Source organism: Panulirus ornatus, chromosome 3 (genome assembly GCF_036320965.1).
Source record: "Panulirus ornatus isolate Po-2019 chromosome 3, ASM3632096v1, whole genome shotgun sequence".
Taxonomy (NCBI): domain Eukaryota; kingdom Metazoa; phylum Arthropoda; class Malacostraca; order Decapoda; family Palinuridae; genus Panulirus; species Panulirus ornatus.
In genome coordinates, this window is record NC_092226.1 from 30,179,771 (window position 1) to 30,198,930 (window position 19,160).

The following is a 19,160-nucleotide window of genomic DNA, read 5'->3' on the forward strand; positions in this document are numbered from 1 at the left end:
CCACACCCTCGCTAACCACCTGCATGACCCTCCACACCACGCTGACCACCTGCATGACCCTCCACACCACGCTGACCACCTGCATGACCCTCCCCACCACGCTGACCACCTGCATGACCCTCCACACCCTCGCTGACCACCTGCATGACCCTCCGCACCACGCTGACCACCTGCATGACCCTCCACACCACACTGACCACCTGCATGACCCTCCACACCACGCTGACCACCTGCATGACCCTCCACACCACGCTGACCACCTGCATGACCCTCCACACCACGCTGACCACCTGCATGACCCTCCACACCCTCGCTGACCACCTGCATGACCCTCCACACCACGCTAACAACCTGCATGACCCTCCACACCACGCTAACCACCTGCATGTCCCTCCACACCACGCTGACCACCTGCATGTCCCTCCACACCACGCTGACCACTTGCATGACCCTCCACACCCACTTAAGAGTCTGCATGTCCACCAATTCCACTTTAGCTTCCTGCATGTGAACAGCGGCGGTATAGTTATCGTTTGGAGGCAATGTATTGTGTAGTTGTCATTTGGAGGGAAAGCAGTATGCAATGAACTCTTGCAGACTACGCAGTGTTAGTTAACTTTTGGAATCAATGCAGTTTGGAGTTATCCTTTGAAGTTAGTGTGGTATGTAGTTAAGTTTTGGAGGTTCTCTAGCCAACCACACATCTATTTCAAGATCAACAGTCAGTCACTTGAGGGAATTATAGCCAAGTACACACACACACACACACATCAGCTGGGTACACGAACAGCCGACCTCTCGTATCGCCTGAACATAGACACAACATCCAGGCAAACCCGCGTTACTAACCAGGTGTTATGTCTGCTCTTATGAAGCAGAGAGTTAACTTTGGAGGCGCGTCCGGGCACTACACACCACTGGTCAGATGTGAAACCGATGGTACAGAAGACACGTAATTAGCCAGCTGAACACCGGGAGAGACAACTGATTGACGAATGAGTGAACGAGATGATTAACGAGGGCGTTTATCATACCCAGTCGTAAACGCTGCTGAGCCACAGGTATTAACTTAGCCATGTAACCAACCCGCTAACAATGCAGATCATTAACCACTTAACTATATTTACCCGGTTAACTAGATGACTCATACACCATCCATCTTGCGAAATGATCATGTTTCTAAAGTAATGGATGTGATCACTTGGGAACTCTGACGCCGTCTGCTGTTCTACAGTCGCCACACACACAACTTGTACTCTCGTTTAATTGTAACTAGAGCTAAGGACTACGCATGCCAAACTATACGTCAAACTAGCATTCGTATATTGTAGTTCATCATTTCAGAGCCCAGAACTACTGTCGTCGTCAGATATGATATAGTACATCAATCTAGCATAATTGTCCTGTTCCATAAAATATTACAACCAAATAGCCAATCCGATTACCAGTGTAGTTACACAATCATAATCTAATCCCTTACTACAAATCATGCAGAATATCCAAGCCTTCCTCTCTCACCCACCCTCAGGTGATTAAGTGAATTCACTGTTGAAAAAGTCGAATCCATCAGAACAAAATCACTTGGTAATTACCGTCTCTTTAGTTAACAATTATCAGTTGTGATGTCGAATAATAGGATATGTGTGGCCTCGTCGAATATTCTACCCTGACAACAGTATTCCACATACCCCTACGATAAGTGGAGTGTCCACACCCATACACTGAGGAAACCCATACAACGTCCCTCGACCAAGACGGTGCGATCCTTAAGCACGACGGTACGTCCCTCGAACAGGACGGTACGATCCTTGAATACGACGGTGCGTCCCTCGCACAAGACGGTACGATCCTTGAATACGACGGTGCGTCCCTCGAACAGGACGTTACGATCCTTGAATACGACGGTGCGTCCCTCGAACAGGACGTTACGATCCTTGAATACGACGGTGCGTCCCTCGAACAGGACGTTACGATCCTTGAATACGACGGTGCGTCCCTCGAACAGGACGTTACGATCCTTGAACACGACGGTGCGTCCCTCGAACAGGACGGTACGATCCTTAAATACGACGGTGCGTCCCTCGAACAGGACGGTACGATCCTTAAATACGACGGTAAGCGACACGATGAGGACGACAACATCGTCCTCAAGGTTCACACCGTCCTGCTCCGCTGAAGGGGTCGTCCCCTAACCCTGGGTCCTCCTCACCACAGGTGGTGTTCGGGCACAGCAAGCAGCTGTGGGGCTTGGCGGTGAACCACATGGACGGCTCGGTGGCCACAGCTGGCTATGACAAGCATATCATCAAGTGGCGCGACAACCAGCTGGAGTGGCGCATCCAGGTAAGTGCGGCAGGTGGTGATGACCCCGTCAGGTGCTCATGTCCTCCTGACACTCTGTCTACCATGAGCCAATCACTCTCTTTCTCATAAGACCTGAAGTTGACTATGTATCCTTATATATACATCTACAACCCTTCAAATATGGAGTATTCATGCATGTGTCTCCTCTCGTTCCCCCCCCCCCCCCTCTCTCTCTCTGCCCCCGACGCGCCGTGCGACGCAGGCGCAGAGCGAGTGCGTGAGTGTAGCGGTGCACCCACAGGGCTCCAGGATCGCGGCGGGCACGATCGATGGTCACCTGGTGGTGCTGAACGGTCACACGGGTCACCACGTCACAACCCTAAGGGTCTGCGGCTCTCCCCTCTCCTGCCTCGCCTACAACCCTGGTAAGCCCTCAACACCTGCCCGACCAATAGCACTGTATATACACTCTCAGGGAAATGGTATGCGTCAGTAAGGCAAGATACTTTCTGTGCCACAAACACAACAGACAACTAACACAGAACTCATCAGTTGCCATAAGAATATCTATTGTTCAAGATAGATAAATTCACTTTCATTTAATACATGGACGATTCACAGATGGGAATGATACGACTTAGCCAACTTTACTGAAGACTTTACAGATAGATTTACATACTCGACATTTATTATGTCACGAATCCGTCGCTGTAATTTCAGATACTAAGTTAACGCAGAGTAATACTTAGGAAAACATGTTTCGATTCTATTGCTATGTACGACGTCTTCATCACGACTTACTGTGTACGTCTCAGTACAACACCTCTCACTGGTTGTGTGTCACGACAGGCGGGGAACTGCTGGCGGTGGGCTGCCAGAACGGCTCCATCTACCTGTACCGCAGCACCAAGGACGGCTTCGTGTACACCCGCTGCGGCAAGATGACCGGCACCCAGCCGCTCTCCTGCATAGACTGGAGCACCTCGGGCCGCTACCTCCAGTCCCTCACCTCAGACTACGACATTGTTTACTGTGAGGACCTGTGTGTGTGTGTGTGTGTGTGTGTGTGTGTGTGTGTGTAATTACTACTCTGTGATTACCTGTTACTATTGTACGGGGATGAAGTTTTGTACTTGTGGAGTCCCGTCTCTTGCCCATTCTCGTTTCATAAATCTCCTCAAGTGTATGTATGTTCTCAGTATTGCCCTTGTCTTTGTATCATTTTTTTAACACATTTCTTGCTGCATTTCATGCTAGGTCCTCTGTTTGTTAAGTCTTTACATCTTTCAAAGAACTGTTCCCTGTTTACGACATTACTCTGGTTTATAAAGACTTGAAGGTTGTGTGATCAGGTTACCTCTCACTTTTCTTTCTTCCAAATTGGACAGACTTAAGGCTTCCAGTCGTTCCCTGCAACTTAGCTCTCATAACTCTGGTTACCTCGACCCATCTGGAGAAGGTGCCTTCGTCATGCTTCATGTATTCACCTCCAATCTACAGTATCTTCTTTCCTCTGAAGGAATCCCCCCCCCCCCCTTCATTCCTGCCTGATGGTCCAGGTTTCTTATCAGCCTCTCATGCTCTGTAGTGGTAAGTGCTTTCTGGTGGACCAGATATAAACAGTCAGTCTACTTTCTCTTTTGTCTAAGCCAGAGTTCATGGAATCTCTCGTAGAAATCAAAGATTTGTGACACGTGACCTCCTTTCCTTAAAGCCTTGCTGTCTCTGACGTAATTTTTTTTTTTCTCTTTAGAAAGTCATCCACTGGCTTTCTGATTATCTCTTCCAGAATCTCACGGACAACACTCGTCAGAGGGACCAATTAGTAGTTCAATTCCTGTTTCCGATCTCCTTTCTTAAAGACACAAAGTGTTACCCTCTTCCGTTCTCTTGGTATATTTGTCCCTCTCACCAACCACATCCTCAACAGTATTTCATGAGGTTTGTCTAATGTATCTGGACACATCCTCGGCAAGTGTGATATTTCATAATGACCAAGAGCCTTGTGTGGGTCGAGACAAAGTATTTCATTTTCCTATCTAGCAATCTCAATGATTTCTATAACCTCCTCCTCAGTCCACCTCACTGGTGTAGGGACTCTAGAACTTCCAACGTTAAAACATTTCTGAACTTGTTATTCAGTTTTTCTCATACCCTTAAATCGTCCTTCTTCCATCTGAACCCCTTTGCTTGATTAGCTGCTCTTTGACTGACAACTCATTCTTGATGGTTTTGAGACAGTTTTGGATATTCTTCTGTCTTGCCCAAAACACTTTCTAAAGTTCTTTACAACTTCCTCCTTTTTAGCTTGCTATGATCATTCATCGCTCAGTGTTGTTACATGAACCTCTATGTCTCCCAATGATCCTCTTTTCTGTTCAACAATTCTGATCCTGCTTGCTCACTGTACTTTTTAAACGTATCTACAAAACCATAGATATTCCTGATTGTCTCGAACAGTGCATAATGTCTTATTTACTGCTTCACTCATCCTACTTAGGCTTCTTTATCACAATGTACCCAGGTTTCAGCCTCATACTATCAGTCACCATGTTCAGAGTCATACAGTACATTTTACCCAATTTCAGAGCTTATTTCATGTGTGGCAGGGTGGCGACGAGAATGAATAAAGGCAAGTATGAATTACGTACATGTGTATATATGTATATGTCTGTGTATGTATATATATGTATTGGTTGAAAAGTATAGGTATGTATATGTGCGTGTGTGGACGTGTATATATATACATGTGTATGTGGGTGGGTTGGGCCATTCTTTCGTCTGTTTCCTTGCGCTACCTCGCTAACGTGGGAGACAGTGACAAAGTATAGGGAGAAGTAACTTCCAGCTAGGCTGTATCATTGTCAGTGGACGGAAAGGAGTACAATCCTGTCAAAGACCTTCACAGGGTTCCATCCTTTCCCTACTCTAGCTGGCTCCAGCAGTCTGGGAGTTGCAGGAGTCCCTTCAGAGTGGTCCTGGGGCTGTGTAGTAATCATATTATGTATTTTACAAGTAGGATCATTTTTCTCCCAAGTGTATTGATTTCTGTAACACGTTAGACAGATGATGCATTTTCGATGACTAATTCCACGTCTCTCATCGTCCTCAACACCGTCCTCGGCTTGTGTCCTGACCCGTCTCGGTCTCGCTGTTCACGCGTCTCCCTCCGTCTCCCTGGTGAGCAGGGAGCCTGGTAGATCTGGCTCGCCTTAAGAACTCGCTGGACGTAAGGAACGAGACGTGGGCGACGCACACCTGTCCACTGGGCTTCATGGTCCACGGTAAGGAAGCTCGGCCAGGCCCGTCCCGGCACCCTCGTACCCTGATAACCTCTTCCCTGTACTTCTCTGGGTGGGTGTCGCTTATAGAGGCTCCGGCTAGCAAAGATTTCATAGCCCATTGTGGGTAACTGGTTATTGTCTATAGGTTATAGCTCCTGTGGGGCTGCCAATGTCTATATCCCTTCCTGTTGACCGTATCTATACCTCCTCTGGTACCCTATGTTTATAGATTTTCTGGCTAGTTGGCATCTATACTTATTCTTTTTTTTCTTCAAGATAAATTGTAAATAAACGTTCGCTGGGTCACCCATATTCCTGTCTCCTACCTTTACTGCCTTGCCAACTGTAAGCGAGAGGTAGGACCTGGAGGTCTGGTGTACACCTCTGTGTTCCTCACAGTACTTAACACTCACATCTGCTTCGTATATGAACGGTTCACCTCAGCAAGTAATCGACTGGCAATACGTGATAGTGGTCCAATAACATGGCTTTGTACTATGTTCCTCTTTAGTTACCGTACCTATCATCAAATACTCTAGTGTTTACTCCCGTTTTCCACTACCATGCCTATCCTAAAGTTTTTTTTTTCAGAGGGAGACGTAATTATGTTACACGTGACAGCTCTTAATAACCTTCATCTTCAGAACCCCCCCCCCCCGGGGGCAACATAGGAATCATTTTTTTTTTTTATGTTAGCTCAAAATATACGAGCAACTGAATGTCCTAATCAAGACAATCTCATCAACGCTCTCTCTCTCTCTCTCTCTCTCTCTCTCTCTCTCTCTATATATATATATATATATATATATATATATATATATATATATATACATATATATATATATATATATATATATATATATATATATATATATATATATATATATATATATTTATATATATATATATATTTTCCCTAGCCTAAACCAGGTACTTGATTTATCGACCGATCTGTATGGGAAGATGAACAGCTGGGTTGACTGTGTACTAACTGCCGCAACTAGGATTCTTACCTATGCGCTCGACGCCAAGCGGCCTGTGAATGTATCAACGGTCAGCAACGCTAACCGCTGCACCACAGGGGTTCAGGCGGTCCAATATTCTGGTTCAATCTTAGAAACACATATCAAATATTCCCGGCTATACATACGACTGGCTATACATATGACCGGCTATACATATGATTGGCTATACATATGACCGGCTATACATATGACTGGCTATACATATGACCGGCTATACATATGACTGGCTATACATATGACCGACTATACATATGACTGGCTATACATATGACAGGCTATACATATGACTGGCTATACATATGACCGGCTATACATATGACTGGCTATACATATGACTGGCTATACATATGCCCGGCTATACATATGACTGGCTATACATATGACTGGCTATACATATGACCGGCTATACATATGACCGGCTATACATACGACTGGCTATACATACGACTGGCTATACATATGACCGGCTATACATATGACAGGCTATACATATGACTGGCTATACATATGACCGGCTATACATATGACTCACTTTCCCTCCAGAGAGAACGCCATAATTCCAGATACCAGTGTTCAACACATAAGTTTCGTCCACTGAGTGAAGGGAAGACCTTAATCAGCATAGTGATTCGATCCATGCATCATGTAATACGCTACAATATTCATACTTCATTGCGTAACTCATAGAATTTAAGGATGTTCTGTGAAGTACAAGGAACCCCTGGTGGAGGATATGTGTACTAGGAACTTCATGTTGGGCCAGACCCACGCCTGACTCGCCTACTATCCACAGGGATATGGAGCGGGAGGAAGGACGCCCCCATCCAGGTCTCAGTGGACAGAGGACCCCGGGGAGACATCCTGGCTGCCGGCGACACCGACGGATACATCAGACTCTACAGGTGGGTGCTGGACGCTACATCAGACTCTACTGGTGGGTCCTGGACGCTACATCACGCTCTACAGGTGGGTGCTGGACGCTACATCAAGCTCTACAGGTGGGTGCTGGACGCTACATCAGGCTCTACAGGTGGGTACTGGGCGCTACATCAAGCTCTAAAGGTGGGTGCTGGACGCTACATCAGCCTATACAAGTGGGTACTGGACGCTACATCAGGCTCTACAGGTGGGTGCTGGACGCTACATCACGCTCTACAGGCTGGTACTGGACGCTACATCAGGCTCTACAGGTGGGTACTGGACGCTTCATCAGGCTCTACAGGCGTGTGCTGGACGCTACATCAGCCTCTACTGGTGGGTGTTGGACGCTACATCAGGCTCTACAGGTGGGTGCTGGACGCTACATCAGGCTCTACAGGTGGGTGCTGGACGCTACATCAGGCTCTACAGGTGGGTGTTGGACGCTACATCAGGCTCTACAGGTGGGTGCTGGACGCTACATCAGGCTCTACAGGTGGGTGCTGGACGCTACATCAGGCTCTACAGGTGGGTGCTGGACGCTACATCAGGCTCTACTGGTGGGTGTTGGACGCTACATCAGGTTCTACAGGTGGGTGCCGGACGCTACATCAGGCTCTACAGGTGGGTACTGGAAGCTACATCAGTTTCTACAAATGGGTGCTGCACGCTACATCAGGCTCTTCAGGTGGGTGCTGCACGCTACATCAGGCTCTACAGGTGGATGCTGGACGCTACATCAGGCTCTACAGGTGGGTGCTGCACGCTACATCAGGCTCTACAGGTGGATGCTGGACGCTACATCAGGCTCTACAGGTGGGTGCTGCACGCTACATCAGGCTCTACTGGCGGGTGCTGGACGCTACATCAGGCTCTACAGGTGGGTGCTGGACGCTACATCAGGCTCTACAGGTGGGTGTTGGATGCTACATTAGGCTCTACAGGTGGGTGCTGGACGAAAATCAGGCTCTACAGGTGGGTGCTGCATGCTACATCAGGCTCTACAGATGGGTACTGGGCGCTACATCAGGCTCTACAGGTGGTGCTGGACGCAACATCAGGCTCTACAGGTGGGTGTTGGATGCTACATTAGGCTCTACAGGTGGGTGCTGGACGCTACATCAGGCTCCACAGGTGGGTACTGGGTGCTACATTAGGCTCTACAAGCAGGTGCTGGACGCTACATCAGGCTCTACAGGTGGGTGCTGCACGCTACATCAGGCTCTACAGGTGGGTGTAGGATGCTACATTAGGCTCTACAGGTGGGTGCTGGACGTTACATCAGGCTCTACAGGTGGGTGCTGGGTGCTACATCAGGCTCTACAGGTGGGTGCTGGACGCTACATCAGGCTCTACAGGTGGGTGCTGGACGCTACATCAGGCACTACAGGTGGGTACTAGGTGCTACATCAGGCTCTACAAGTAGGTGCTGGACGCTACATCAGGCTCTACAGGTGGGTGCTGGACGCTACATCAGGCTCTACAGGTGGGTGCTGGACGCTACATCAGGCTCTACAGGTGGGTGATGGACGCTACATCAGGCTCTACAGGTGGGTGCTGGACGCTACATCAGGCTCTACAGGTGGGTGCTGGACGCTACATCAGGCTCTACAGGTGGATGATGGACGCTACATCAGGCTCTACAGGTGGGTGCTGGACGCTACATCAGGCTCTACAGGTGGGTGATGGACGCTACATCAGGCTTTACAGGTGGGTGCTGGACGCTACATCAGGCTCTACAGGTGGGTGCTGGACGCTACACCAGGTTCTACAGGTGGGTGATGGACGCTACATCAGGCTCTACAGGTGGGTGCTGGACGCTACATCAGGCTCTACAGGTGGGTGCTGGATGCTACATCAGGCTCTACAGGTGGGTGCTGGACGCTACATCAGTCTCTACAGGCGGGTGCTGGACGCTACATAAGGCTTTACAGGTGGGTGCTGGACGCTACATCAGGCTCTACAGGTGGGTGATGGACGCTACATCAGGCTCTACAGGTGGGTGATGGACGCTACATCAGGCTCTACAGGTGGGTGCTGGACGCTACATCAGGCTCTACAGGTGGGTGCTGGACGCTACATCAGGCTCTACAGGTGGATGATGGACGCTACATCAGGCTCTACAGGTGGGTGCTGGACGCTACATCAGGCTCTACAGGTGGGTGCTGGACGCTACATCAGGCTCTACAGGTGGGTGCTGGACGCTACATCAGGCTCTACAGGTGGGTGCTGGACGCTACATCAGGCTCTACAGGTGGGTGCTGGACGCTACATCAGGCTCTACAGGTGGATGATGGACGCTACATCAGGCTCTACAGGTGGGTGCTGGACGCTACATCAGGCTCTACAGGTGGGTGCTGGACGCTACATCAGGCTCTACAGGTGGGTGATGTACGCTACATCAGGCTCTACAGGTGGGTGCTGGACGCTACATCAGGCTCTACAGGTGGGTGCTGGACGCTACATCAGGCTCTACAGGTGGGTGCTGGACGCTACATCAGGCTCTACAGGTGGGTGCTGGACGCTACATCAGGCTCTACAGGTGGGTGCTGGACGCTACATCAGGCTCTACAGGTGGGTGATGGACGCTACATCAGGCTCTACAGGTGGGTGCTTGACGCTACATCAGGCTCTACAGGTGGATGATGGACGCTACATCAGGCTCTACAGGTGGGTGCTGGACGCTACATCAGGCTCTACAGGTGGGTGCTGGACGCTACATCAGGCTCTACAGGTGGGTGCTGGACGCTACATCAGGCTCTACAGGTGGGTGATGGACGCTACATCAAGCTCTACAGGTGGGTGCTGGACGCTACATCAGGCTCTACAGGTGGATGATGGACGCTACATCAGGCTCTACAGGTGGGTGCTGGACGCTACATCAGGCTCTACAGGTGGGTGCTGGACGCTACATCAGGCTCTACAGGTAGGTGCTGGACGCTACATCAGGCTCTACAGGTGGGTGCTGGACGCTACATCAGGCTCTACAGGTGGGTACTGGGCGCTACATCAGGCTCTACAGGTGGGTACGGGACCATCACATTCCACCGCGGCCACCACGAATGGCTGTGGTCGTAGGATGGCTGTGGTCGTAGGATACAAATTCCATTCCAGCAAAGTGAGGTACAGAGGACTACTTCTCCTGTCTCCGGGAACCAGGAGGCCGTACGTCAGCTCCAGGTGGAGGCCTGCTCCAGACCCTTGGTGAGAGACCGCCCCGTAACAGTCTGGGGCAGGACGAGGCCTGCTCGAGACCCTGGTGAGGGACAGCCCCGTGACAGCCTGGGGGCAGGACGAAGCCTGCTCGAGACCCTGGTGAGGGACAGCCCCGTGACAGCATTGGGGGCAGGACTTTTAAAAACGGTTGGCGTCGAGAGCAGAGGCCGCTGTCTGTGAGCTGTTATGGTTAATCAGTAAACACAAGGCTGAGCGAACTAGGAAACTTCAGCTCCACTTGTATGTCACGGGCCATATGGCGGCTGGAGTGCTCACACACCCGTTCTGTTCGAGAAAAATGAGCAACTTTGGCAATAAGGATAGAAAATGAAGAGCTTAACCCTTCGTGAATGGTGTAGAAAGCTTTTAACTTAGATGAAGAATGTTGTATGATATTCATCGTGGCCTCCACTGTTAGGCCTGGTCCAGCCTCGAGGGTAACCCATGCCGTTAAAACTGATGACTCTCGCTGTTCTCTAATCTACTGCTAATGGACCAGCCAGGATTGTGCAGTCACTCATAAAAGTTCGTGGGGGTCCGTATCAGTCACTCATTAAAGTTCGTGTGGGTCCGTGTGTGTGTGTGTGTGTGTGTGTGTGTGTTGTCACGTCGTTATAATGACTCGCCGTCCAGAAAGGCGTGGGGACCGCACAGGCCCAAACACACACAAGGACTCGCACGAACTTTTAGGAGTGACTGCACACTACAGGTGGGTGCTGGACGCTACATCAGGCTCTACAGGTGGGTACTGGACGCTACATCAGGCTCTACAGGTGGGTGCTGGACGCTACATCAGGCTCTACAGGTGGGTACTGGACGCTACATCAGGCTCTACAGGTGGGTGCTGGACGCTACATCAGGCTCTACAGGTGGGTGCTGGACTGTGACACTACAAACAGCAGCAGGTCAGTATAATCCATTGATCACCTTATAATTATACCAAGCCATAATAAATCTTCAAGTCTTACCGTATGTAACTATAATTGATACTTCAAAATCTTTGTCAAGTAATTTCAGTATTCATTGGTGATAATTAAAACCAATGATAATAATATCAACAATAATCATAATCATCATCATAATACTACTACTACTACTACTACTACTAATAATAATAATAATAATAATAGTAATAATAATAATGATAATAATGATAATAATAATAATAATAATAATAATAATATCAACAACAATAATAATAATAATAATAATAATAATAATAATAATGATAATAATAATAAGTTTATGATAGTAAGGTTATCTATAGTAATCTCGTATCATCATCACCTCCTTTACTAGTCCATCATGTTGTTGACGCCTGTGAAAATCTGACATACTCACTGAAATATGGACATTACACTCATGACAGAGACCCCCTACGTTTCTGCTATGCTCTCAGTACTGAGCCAGATAGAGAGGTGGTTCCTCTCTCCCTGACTGTAACTCCCGTGTCTTCCACAGGTACCCAGTACTGAGCCTGACCGCAGGCTACCACGAGTACAAGGTGTACACCTCGTACGTGTCTTCAGGTCAGGTTCTCCCACACTGACAACTACCTGTACAGCATCGGTGACACGGACGCAGCTCTCATGCGTTGGAGGATCACTTAGCTGTAGCTCCTGATGTTGGAGGCCAGGCGCATGTGACGCTCTCAGCTCTCGCTACCCTCACCTTTACTCCACAGTCACTGACGGAGGAGCCAGGTCCTTGTACCGCAGCTAGTGTAAACAAGGCCATGCGGTGTTTTTCTCCGGCTGGTGCCAGATCGGCATTCGCTCCGAGGGAAGGTGTACAGACCTCAACGAACTATCAGCTTGAAGACCACATGGTGCTTCTCTGGCTTTGAAAATGAAGCTGACTAATGATGTCACATGTGATAACGACCACTGGAACATGTGATAGTTGTTATTTGTACACGTGTAGTTACTCATAACTTTGGTGTTACATATGTAGTGAATCCGGAGGTTCCAGTTCAAGCGTCATGGTGTATAACTCCGTAAGGCTCCGCTGAACCGGCTGGCCACGTACCTCAGCTGATGATGGACTTACTTTTTCATTTCTAAGCTCGAGATAAAGCTTCCTCTTTCCGAAGAATGAAAGTCTCAGACAATCTATTCATTAAAATGTATTAACATAAAGACTTCTATGATTTTTTTTAACAAGGCACCGATCAAAGGCACTGTTGCACATAGCAAGATTAGACCTATATATGTATAGCCCTAAGGACAGGGGAGAAAGAATACTTCCTTCGTATTCCCTGCGTGTCGTAAAAGGCGACAAAAAGGGACGGGAGCGGGGGGGCTGGAAACCCTCCTCTCTACTTGTAATTCAATTTCTAAAAGTTGGAACAGAGGGAGTCAAACGAAGAGTGCTCATCCTACTCGAATGCTAAGGCTACGATGCTTGAATGTGTGTGCTTGTAATCAAGATGAAAAGGACAGATTGGTAAGATTTTTGAGAAGAGGAACCTGGACGTTCTGGCTTTGAGTGAAACAATATTCAAGGGGTAGTTTGAAATTGTTTTAAAGTCAGGGGTTAGTGTGAGGGAGAGAGCAAAGGAAAGGGGCAGCAATTCTGCTGATAGAGGAGTTGCGGCAATGATCGAGAGAACGTAAGGAGGTGAGCTCCACACTGATAAGGGAGTGGATTACGAGAGGTTACCCACCAGTGCAAATGAAAATGGTGGAGTTGCGCACTGGAAACGGACTGGTAATTGGGGGAATGTCTATTTTTTTTAAGAGAAAAATACATAAGTATAAGTGGGTGAGTAGGAAAGATAGCAAGCGGGCATTCCTGGATTATCTAACTGATAGGCGTGCAAAAGAGAGACTCTTGGATGTGAATATGCAGAGAGGAGCATCTGGTGGGATGTCTGATCATTATTTGGTGGTGGCGAAGGTGAAAGGTTGTAAAGCATTTCGGAAAATGGGAAATCATACGAGTGGAAAGTGGATGATGGAAAGGAGTGAACTCGGAAAACTGGCTTGTGTAACAGGAGAGACTGAGTGTAGAATGACAAAAGATTATAATAAATGAAGCAAGGGTAGTGGGTGGGGAATGAAAAGTATCAAGGGAAGTTTGCTGATATGTGCGTAGGAAGCGTGTGGCATGCGGGATGTGGGAGTTGGGAATGTGAGAAAGGTTAGGGAGTAGTGCGATAACGAAGCTGGGATGCTGGTGAAGAGAAAAGGGAGGCGTATGGACGTTACTTGCGAGGAAAGATTGCGAGTGATTGAGAGATGTACTTGAGAAAGTGGCAAGAGGTCAAGAGGAAGGTGCAGGGGTTTAAAGAGGACAAATGAGAGTTGGAGTGAGCTAGTATCAGAAGACTTCTGGGGAGAATAAGAAAATATTTTGAAAGGAGGTTAATAGTGTGAGAAAAAACAAGAAAATAAGCGCGAGTATCAGTGAAGGAAAAGCAGTATCGGCAAGAAATGAGGTGAAGAGGAGACAGACTGAGCGCTTTGGACTGCTGAATCTGTGTAATGTAATGGTGGCAAATATGAGGAAATGGTGATACCCTTGCGTAAGATGAAGTGTGGCAGGGCGACTGAAGTGCATGGTATTGAAGTTGAATTTCTCAAAATAGGAAATAACTGTGTTGCCGATTGGTTACATGGGATTTATGATGTATGTATGTCTCATGGTAAGGTGTCTGAGGATCGGCAGCCGCTGTATAGGGGAAAGAGGGAAAAATTTCAATGACAGACGTATATTTTTGTGTGCCCCGAAAGTTGTACGTGGGAATGGTAATTGAAAGGGTGTTGACAGACTGAGAGATATCAGAAGTGACAGAGGATGTATGGATCAGAAGGTAAGAAAGAAAAAAAAGATATGTGGCGTTTATGGATCTGGAGAAAGCGTACTTTAAGAAGCTGATTGATATGCTCTATGGAAAGTGTGGGGGGAGAGCTGCTACAAGCAGCGAAGAATTTCTATTAAGAGTTAATTGTGTGTACGAGTAGGAAGAGAGTGAGTGGTCCCAAGTGAAGGTCGGTCTGCAACAGGGATGTGCAATATAACCATTGCCGTTTAATGTGTTTATATTTGGGGCGGCGAATGAGGTGAATGCAAGTCTTGGAAAGAAGAGCAAGCCTGTGGTATGTTAGGGGTAGGTTGGTATGGGAGGCGAGTCCGTTGTTGTTTGCTGATAAGGAGCTACTAAAAAAATTTATCGAGTAGTTCCGACGGTGTTGTGTGGATACGAGGCTTGGCCAAAATGATAAAGTGCAGAAAAGGGTTGATGTGCTGAAAGTGGAATGTCTGGGGACAGTAGCTGTTGTGAGGAGGGTTGACTAAGAAATGTGTTAATAAAAGGAGAGTATTTAAGACAGCTGAAAAGAATGAGCTGATAAAGTTTGGACATAGAGAAAGAGTGAGTGAGGATAAAATGACTAAGAGGATAGATATGGCGGGAAAGGGGAAGGATGGAGTAAAAGGTCTTTAGAGTGTTCGGGGCCTAAACTCACAAGAAATTGTGAAGCGTGCAAGGGATAGAGCGAATTGGAGCGATGTGGTACATAAGGGACAACGTGTTGTCAGTGGGCTTAACCAGGGCATATTTAAGCGATCAAAGGAAACCACGGAAAGGTCTGTAAGACCTGAGTGGGGATTGCGGCCTCTGATTTCCCCTGCCAGAAATGGAGTCATTGTAGGCGGATTTGGATTTGTTTGGCAAAATACATGAACAGTGTACAGTACATATATAAATATTTCACTGAGGAAAATACAGGATGCACAAAACATTTCTTCTGAAAGACGCTCTTCCTGTGTGTCAGTAATTGCGCTGTGCGGGTGTTAAGCAATGCCTACCTGCGCTGTACACGTGTTATACACTACCTATATGTGTTGGACAAGTGTTGTAAGTGCTTATCTGCGCCGTACAGGTGTTAAGTAATGCCTAACTGATCTGTGCAGGTGTTATACAATACCTATCTTGTCTTTACTTCTGAATGAACAATAAATTGTTTACTGCACCTGGCAAACTCTACTTCACGGGTGTGTATCATCTACGACTCAGCTTACCGTAGTACTAAACAGATGACCATTACAATAAAGAATTGTCATACTTCTCTGTATATTGTTTTGGGTGGTCAGTCAGTAGCTATGTACAGTACATACGTACATATCGTAATCAGGTGGCATACGCCATTCGAGAAGTATGTATGTGTAAAGTATATACTGATATTAGTAATTCTATACGTAAGGGAGTTGATGAATATACTATCCTGATGCGGAGAGTGTCTGGATATGTCTATAAAGAGCAGACGAACCAGGAATACGTGACACGTATAGAGGCGCGTGATGGCTACACTCAAACTCCAGTAACTCGTAAACATACGAGATACCGGGATGTTACATGAGGAGGTGGGGTACGAGGGTCTGTGACGTCACGACCGATCTTATGTAGAAGTGAATAAAACCGGCGGTGAATGTATAAATGAATAACCCGAGTGTGAATGGGACACCTTGGAGACACGTGAACTTATACAATGAATGATCATCAGTCGTTTCTACTCCTGAAAAATAAAAATCTTAGCCACTTATTTAAGCTAGTAGTGTGAATGGCTCGAGTTAAACTTAGGGGTGTCCATGTAGGGGGACTTGGCCCTCATTGACGTGCAAGCGAGCCTACCAAACGACGGTACTTTATATGGGATAGCCAGTTAAGGGAAGGCATGATGGTGTAACACGACAGGAGTAATATTCTAGACGGTTAATGTGTCTAGGATGGTGAGAGGATGGTCAAGTATAGGACATCAGGGAAGTTGTACGGAGGGGACCAGTGAGCAGCCCGAGTGGGGATCGGTGTACCGGTAAATGTGATGAGCATCTTGATCAAGAGTGTGGTAATGATGTACAGTGATGAGTGGTGCACTGGGGGGACGATGACAGGTGTGTGTATTCATCGTGATCAAGTGACAAGAACATGACGAATAGCCATGGCGAGGTGACAATGACAAGAACATTAGGAAGAGAGATGATGTATATATTAATGAATAATGAATACTTATGATGAATGAAGCAGTGACTCCGTCAGTGTACCAGGGATGTAACACACACACTACACCAGGATACCAGGGATGTGACACACACACTACACCAGTATACCAGGGATGTGACACACACACTACACCAGTATACCAGGGATGTGACACACACACTACACCAGTATACCAGGGATGTGACACACACACTACACCAGTATACCAGGGATGTGACACACACACTACACCAGGATACCAGGGATGTGACACACACACTACACCAGGATACCAGGGATGTGACACACACACTACACCAGTATACCAGGGATGTGACACACACACTACACCAGTATACCAGGGATGTGACACACACACTACACCAGGATACCAGGGATGTGACACACACACTACACCAGGATACCAGGGATGTGACACACACACTACACCAGTATACCAGGGATGTGACACACACACTACACCAGTATACCAGGGATGTGACACACACACTACACCAGTATACCAGGGATGTGACACACACACTACACCAGGATACCAGGGATGTGACACACACACTACACCAGGATACCAGGGATGTGACACACACACTACAACAGGATACCAGGGATGTGACACACACACTACACCAGGATACCAGGGATGTGACACACACACTACACCAGGATACCAGGGATGTGGCACACACACTGCACCAATATACCAGGGATGTGACACACACTACACCAGTATACCAGGGATGTGACACATACACTACACCAGTATACCAGGGATGTGACACATACACTACACCAGCATACCAGGGATGTGACACATACACTGCACCAATATACCAGGGATGTGACACACACACTACACCAGTATACCAGGGATGTGACACACACACTACACCAGTATACGAAGGATGTGACACACACACTACACCAGTATACCAGGGATGTGACACACACACTACACCAGGATACCAGGGATGTGACACACACACTACACCAGTATACGAGGGATGTGACACACACACTACACCAGGATACCAGGGATGTGACACACACACTACACCAGGATACCAGGGATGTGACACACACACTACACCAGGATACCAGGGATGTGACACACACACTACACCAGGATACCAGGGATGTGACACACACACTACACCAGTATACCAGGGATGTGACACACACACTACACCAGTATACGAGGGATGTGACACACACACTACACCAGTATACCAGGGATGTGACACACACACTACACCAGGATACCAGGGATGTGACACATACACTACACCAGCATACCAGGGATGTGACACATACACTGCACCAATATACCAGGGATGTGACACACACACTACACCAGTATACCAGGGATGTGACACACACACTACACCAGTATACCAGGGATGTGACACATACACTACACCAGTATACCAGGGATGTGACACATACACTACACCAGTATACCAGGGATGTGACACATACACTGCACCAATATACCAGGGATGTGACACACACACTACACCAGTATACCAGGGATGTGACACACACACCGGCATACCAGGGATGTGACACACACACTACACCAGTATACCAGGGATGTGACACATACACTACACCAGTATACCAGGGATGTGACACATACAGTGCACCAATATACCAGGGATGTGACACACACACTACACCAGTATACCAGGGATGTGACACACACACCGGCATACCAGGGATGTGACACACACACTACACCAGTATACCAGGGATGTGACACACACACTACACCAGTATACCAGGGATGTGACACATACACTGCACCAATATACCAGGGATGTGACACACACACTACACCAGCATACCAGAGATGCGACATACATACTACAACAGTATACCAGGGATGTGACACAAATATACTCCGCTAGTGTACCAAGAATGTGATACACTTGTTCCATCAGTATACTAGGGATGTGACACAAATGTATTTCATCATTATACCAGCGATGTGACAAAAATATACACTTCAAGCATACCAGGATGACACATATATATTTCCCTAGCATACCTGGGATGCGAAACAGATATACTCCCAGCATACCGGGGATGAGATAGAATTACTCTTTCAGTATACCAGGACTTGACACATATCCTACCTAGTATACCAACGACTTGACAAATATATTCCCTCAGTATACCAGGATGTGACACATATGCTCCCTAAATATACCAGGATGTAACAAAGATATACTTCCTAATACACCAGAATGTAACACGGATATACTTCCCCAGTATAGCCGGGTTGTGACACAGACATACACCCAAACCAAGTGTACAAGGAAAGTTGAGGAGCATTCCGCGCACAGCAAGTCTGTTCTGTAGTTCTTGTTCACACTAAACTGATCTATGTCAGACATGTCTCTCATCTGG

At 47.5% G+C, this 19,160-nt stretch overlaps 1 protein-coding gene across 1 annotated transcript in view; it reads left to right on the forward strand.

Moving 5' to 3' along the window:
- The window catches only part of LOC139759463 (echinoderm microtubule-associated protein-like CG42247), a 270,591-nt gene extending 253,769 nt beyond the window's left edge, over positions 1-16,822 (forward strand). The window contains 7 exon segments of the mRNA XM_071681615.1: positions 2,215-2,343; positions 2,567-2,729; positions 3,154-3,336; positions 5,493-5,588; positions 7,407-7,515; positions 12,209-12,275; positions 12,277-16,822. Of these exon segments, the coding sequence (XP_071537716.1) occupies positions 2,215-2,343; positions 2,567-2,729; positions 3,154-3,336; positions 5,493-5,588; positions 7,407-7,515; positions 12,209-12,275; positions 12,277-12,357 (828 nt within the window). The 3' untranslated portion in view covers positions 12,358-16,822.
- Positions 16,823-19,160: the final 2,338 nt, after the last annotated feature.